We start from the raw sequence: 6,000 nt of genomic DNA on the forward strand, positions 1-6,000 counted from the left end.
CCTCCCTGCGGACCTGGCATCCTTTCGCTCCCTCCTCTCTACATTTTCCTCCTCTGTCTCTGCTGCTAAAGCCACTTTCTACCACTATAAATTCCAAGCATCTGCCTCTAACCCTAGGAAGCTCTTTGCCACCTTCTCCTCCCTCCTGAATCCTCCTCCCCCCCCCCCTCCTCCCTCTCTGCAGATGACTTCGTCAACCATTTTGAAAAGAAGGTCGACGACATCCAATCCTCGTTTGCTAAGTCAAACGACACCGCTGGTTCTGCTCACACTGCCCTACCCTGTGCTCTGACCTCTTTCTCCCCTCTCTCTCCAGATGAAATCTCGCGTCTTGTGACGGCCGGCCGCCCAACAACCTGCCCGCTCGACCCTATCCCCTCCTCTCTTCTCCAGACCATTTCCGGAGACCTTCTCCCTTACCTCACCTCGCTCATCAACTCATCCCTGACCGCTGGCTACGTCCCTTCCGTCTTCAAGAGAGCGAGAGTTGCACCCCTTCTGAAAAAACCTACACTCGATCCCTCAGATGTCAACAACTACAGACCAGTATCCCTTCTTTCTTTTCTCTCCAAAACTCTTGAACGTGCCGTCCTTGGCCAGCTCTCCCGCTATCTCTCTCAGAATGACCTTCTTGATCGAAATCAGTCAGGTTTCAAGACTAGTCATTCAACTGAGACTGCTCTTCTCTGTATCACGGAGGCGCTCCGCACCGCTAAAGCTAACTCTCTCTCCTCTGCTCTCATCCTTCTAGACCTATCGGCTGCCTTCGATACTGTGAACCATCAGATCCTCCTCTCCACCCTCTCCGAGTTGGGCATCTCCGGCGCGGCCCACGCTTGGATTGCGTCCTACCTGACAGGTCGCTCCTACCAGGTGGCGTGGCGAGAATCTGTCTCCTCACCACGCGCTCTCACCACTGGTGTCCCCAGGGCTCTGTTCTAGGCCCTCTCCTATTCTCGCTATACACCAAGTCACTTGGCTCTGTCATAACCTCACATGGTCTCTCCTATCATTGCTATGCAGACGACACACAATTAATCTTCTCCTTTCCTCCTTCTGATGACCAGGTGGTGAATCGCATCTCTGCATGTCTGGCAGACATATCAGTGTGGATGACGGATCACCACCTCAAGCTGAACCTCGGCAAGACGGAGCTGCTCTTCCTCCCGGGGAAGGACTGCCCGTTCCATGATCTCGCCATCACGGTTGACAACTCCATTGTGTCCTCCTCCCAGAGCGCTAAGAACCTTGGCATGATCCTGGACAACAACCCTGTCGTTCTCAACTAACATCAAGGCGGTGGCCCGTTCCTGTAGGTTCATGCTCTACAACATCCGCAGAGTACGACCCTGCCTCACACAGGAAGCGGCGCAGGTCCTAATCCAGGCACTTGTCATCTCCCGTCTGGATTACTGCAACTCGCTGTTGGCTGGGCTCCCTGCCTGTGCCATTAAACCCCTACAACTCATCCAGAACGCCGCAGCCCGTCTGGTGTTCAACCTTCCCAAGTTCTCTCACGTCACCCCGCTCCTCCGCTCTCTCCACTGGCTTCCAGTTGAAGCTCGCATCCTCTACAAGACCATGGTGCTTGCCTACGGAGCTGTGAGGGGAACGGCACCTCAGTACCTCCAGGCTCTGATCAGGCCCTACACCCAAACAAGGGCACTGCGTTCATCCACCTCTGGCCTGCTCGCCTCCCTACCACTGAGGAAGTACAGTTCCCGCTCAGCCCAGTCAAAACTGTTCGCTGCCCTGGCTCCCCAATGGTGGAACACACTCCCTCACGACGCCAGGACAGCGGAGTCAATCACCACCTTCCGGAGACACCTGAAACCCCACCTCTTTAAGGAATACCTAGGATAGGATAAAGTAATCCTTCTCACCCCCCCCCCTTAAAAGATTTAGATGCACTATTGTAAAGTGGCTGTTCCATTGGATGTCATAAGGTGAATGCACCAATTTGTAAGTCGCTCTGGATAAGAGCGTCTGCTAAATGACTTAAATGTAAATGTAAATGTAAATGTAAATGTTAGCTAGTTGGCTAACTAACACAGGAACTCTTCCAAGTCAAGGTAAGCTTTAGGTTTTATTCATTTATTGCCACGGGGGGCCACCAGTGTAAATCAAATCAAATTTGATTTGTCACATGCGAACAATACAACAGCCACTTGATTGGATGTTCAGGAGTCTTACGGCTTTGGGGTAGAAGCTGTTTAGTAGCATCTTGGACCTAGACTTGGAGCTCCGGTACCGCTTGCCGTACGGTAGCAGAGAGAACAGTCTATGATTAGGGTGGCTGGAGTCTGACAATTTTTAGGGCTTTCCTCTGACACCGCCTAGTATAGAGGTCCTGGATGGCAGGAAGCTTGGCCCTAGTGATGTACTGGGCCGTACGCACTACCCTCTGTGGTGCCATGTGGTCGGAGGCTGAGCAGTTGCCATACCAGGCAGTGAAGCAACCCGTCAGGATGCTCTCGATGGTGCAGCTGTAGAACCTTTTGAGGATCTGAGGACCCATGCCAAATATTTTCAGTCTCCTGAGGGGGAATAGTTTTTGTCGGTCCTCTTCAAGACTGTCTTGGTGTGCTTGGACCATGTTAATTTGTTGGTCGCCAAGGAACTTGAAGCTCTCAACCTGCTCCACTACAGCCCAGACGACGAGAATGGGGGCATTCTCGGTCCTCATTTTCCTGTAGTCTACAATCATCTCCTTGTATTGATCACATTGAGGGAGAGGTTGTTGTCCGGTCAGGTCATTGACCTCCTTCCTGTCGGTGATCAGGCCTACCTCTGTTGTGTCATCGGCAAACTTAATGATGGTGTTGGAGTCGTGCCTGGCCGTGCAGTCATAAGTGAATAGGGAGTACAAGAGGGGACTGAGCATGCACCCCTGAGGGACCCCAGTGCTGAGGATCAGCGTGGCTGGTGTGTTGTTACCTACTACCCTTACCAACTGCTTGCTGCTGACTGTACTTGCATGATTGTAGTGGGTTTACTAATGTGTTTGTTCTAATAAGGCTGTAATGTAATAAAACCTGAAAAAGTCAAGTGGAATGAAGGCTATTCCAAGAGAGAAATTGCAAAGAAACTGAAGATCGCTGCTCCTTTCTACTCCCTTCACAGGAGTGGTATACAGCGTTGTAGGAGATCTTCAGGTTCTTGGCCATTTCTCGCATGAAATAGCCTTCTGTTCCCAGAACAAGAATAGACTGACGAGTTTCAGAAGAAAGATCTTTGTTTCTGGACATTCTGAGCCTGTAATTGAACCCACAAATGGGCCTCTGTATGCCTATGTAGATATATGATTAAAAATCAGCCGTTTCCAGCTACAATAGTCATTTACAACATTAACAATGTCTACACTGTATTTCTGATCAGTTTGATGTTATTTTAATGGACAAAAAATATATATATTTAAAAAACAAGGACATTTCTAGGTGATCCCCAAACCTTTGAACAGTAGTATATATCTCACACACACACACACACACACACACACACACACACACACACACACACACACACACACACACACACACACACACACACACACACACACACACACACACACACACAAGAACACCTACTCTTTCCATGACAGACTGACCAGGTGAATCCAGGTGAAAGCTATGATCCCTTAGTGATATCACTTGTTAAATCCACTTCAAATTAGTGTTGATGAAGGGGAGGACAGGGTAAAGAATGATTTTAAAGCCTTGAGACATACATTGTGTATGTGTACCATTCAAAGAGGGAATGGGCAATACAAAATATTTAAGTGCCTTTCAATGGGGTATAGGTGCCAGGCTCACCGGTTTGTGTCAAGAACTGCAACGTTGCTGGGTTTTCTACACTCAACAGTTTCCCATATGCATCAAGAATGGTCCACCACCCAAAGGACATCCAGACAACTTGACACAACTGTAGGAAGCATTGGAGGCAACATGGGCCAGCATTCCTGTGGAATACTTTTGACACCTGGAAGAGTCCATGCCCCAACAAATTGAGGGCAAAAGGGGGGTGGGTGCACTCAATATTAGCAAGGTGTTCTTAGTGTTTTGTATACTCTGTGTACACTGAACAAAAATGTAACACAACAATTTCAACGATTTTACTGAGTTACAGTTCATAAGGAAATCAGTCAATTGAAATGAATGCATTAAGGGGGAAGGGGGGTGGGGAGTTACTCAGTATTAGGAGGTGTTCCTAATGTTTGGTATACTTCCTGTATATGGTTGCTTATCTTAACTCATTTGCACTTCATTTAAATCTTAACATTGAAATGCTCTGACAAGCACCATCTCTGAGATTGACTCTTCAAATCAATTTTTTTTGGTCACACACACATGTTTAGCAGATGTTATTGCGGATGTAGCAAAATGCTTCCTGCCTGAGGGGATGATGGGTACATGAGAGGTGAATAGGCGATGCCCAGACAGGTGTGTAGCCTAGACTTGGGTGGCCTTTACATTAACATTTGTGCAATTTTATGAGGGCAATATTATCATTGCATATCATATCAGGAAATAGGAGTTACAATTATTACTATATATAAAATGCACTGTGTAAATAATAAGTCACATCATCCATATTATGTGTCTATCAATAGATAGTCATGGTGGTTTGCTGTCCCCTTAACCAGGGTTTCCCAAACTCGGTCCTGGGGCCTCCCATGGGTGCATGTTTTTTTTTTTTTGCCTTAGCACAACATTGATGATTCAAATAACCAACTCATCATCAAGTTTAGATTATTTGAATCAGCTGTGTAGTTCTTGGGCAAAAAAACGAAATGTGCAAGGGGCGTGCCCCAGGCCCGATTTGGGAATCCCTTCCCTAAACAAGTGCTGATTCTTATAGTAAGGACTGCCCTGTTTGGGCTGGTTCAACGCAATGACACAAAGAATGTCAGTCAGCCACATTACCCCCAACTTAATTTGAAACATAATGCGGAGGGTGTTGTTTTTTTATCGGTCTAAATGCCAATCTAGTCCCATGGATACCTAACAATAGGCGATTAATATAGTACTAGCTTCGACAGGACGGACAGCACCCGTTCCGATGGATGATACATATTCCCCTAAACAAGCCCGTCAATTGTTATTTTAGAAAATAGGTTCGTTTCATCTTGAATGTTTAGAATATACGGTTACAATGGAGATATTCGTCTGTGGGTTTTGAAAACAATTCGTGTTATCAGCCATCGAGCTAAATAATAGCCTAACGTCGTCGTTCTTAACATTTACAGCGTATACAACGTATTTTTTGTTCTTACCCATTCCTGTTTTTATTGTCGTGTCTTTTTTTGTCTCTCACTGGTTGCAAAGCAATATTGTCCGTCATTCCTGCAGCCCCAGCTGACGGTGAAGCCAGACGAAGTCCACCTCGCTGTCTGCGTTCTGGGCGGAGGCTTTTCTATGTGTCAGTGGCTGCTTTGGGCTTGCTTCAGCTAGTGCCTTGGCTCTTCTCCATCTTAGCTGATTCCATTTCGCTTTATCAAATAGGTTAGAATTGGTGTGATGAAATAGTATTTAAAAATATGAACCTATAGGCTTTTTCCGATACCATACACATCTCCAAGGGTTTAACATTTGTCGTTTTTTTCTCTTCATTCCAACAGGCCTAGGGGCTTGTCCAGAGTAATGCACTGATCAAATAACTTTAAGCCAGTAGCCGATGTATGCTCCATCTTGCTCTACATTTCAAGAGACACATTCGAATAGGATACTTTAAGAGTAGGTCTATACCTGCAACACCTGATGGGCCCCGTTTTGGTGGATAATTGTTTTAGTGGTTGGATAACCCTATTACTTCATTTTACTAACCATCCGAAGACAGCTCTAGGCTTTGATCAGTCACAAAAACAGATTGTTAGGAAAGGGGGGCATTTTTGAATAGACTGCTAGTTGGATGGAGATGAACATTTATTTATTTGGATGCAAATTGACTTGGGCGCAAATATTCATTCCTGGTACAAAGTGAGATCAGCAACCAAACCAACAA

At 46.5% G+C, this 6,000-nt stretch overlaps 1 protein-coding gene across 1 annotated transcript in view; it reads right to left on the minus strand.

The window, feature by feature from the left end:
* Nucleotides 1-5,620, minus strand: part of LOC118360734 (probable phospholipid-transporting ATPase IIA) — a 41,013-nt gene extending 35,393 nt beyond the window's left edge. Inside the window, exon 1 of the mRNA XM_035740087.2 lies at nt 5,273-5,620. Coding sequence (XP_035595980.1) covers nt 5,273-5,340 — 68 coding nt within the window. The 5' untranslated portion in view covers nt 5,341-5,620. The remainder of the gene's footprint in view (nt 1-5,272) is intronic.
* Nucleotides 5,621-6,000: the final 380 nt, after the last annotated feature.

Source organism: Oncorhynchus keta, chromosome 28 (genome assembly GCF_023373465.1).
Source record: "Oncorhynchus keta strain PuntledgeMale-10-30-2019 chromosome 28, Oket_V2, whole genome shotgun sequence".
NCBI lineage: Eukaryota > Metazoa > Chordata > Actinopteri > Salmoniformes > Salmonidae > Oncorhynchus > Oncorhynchus keta.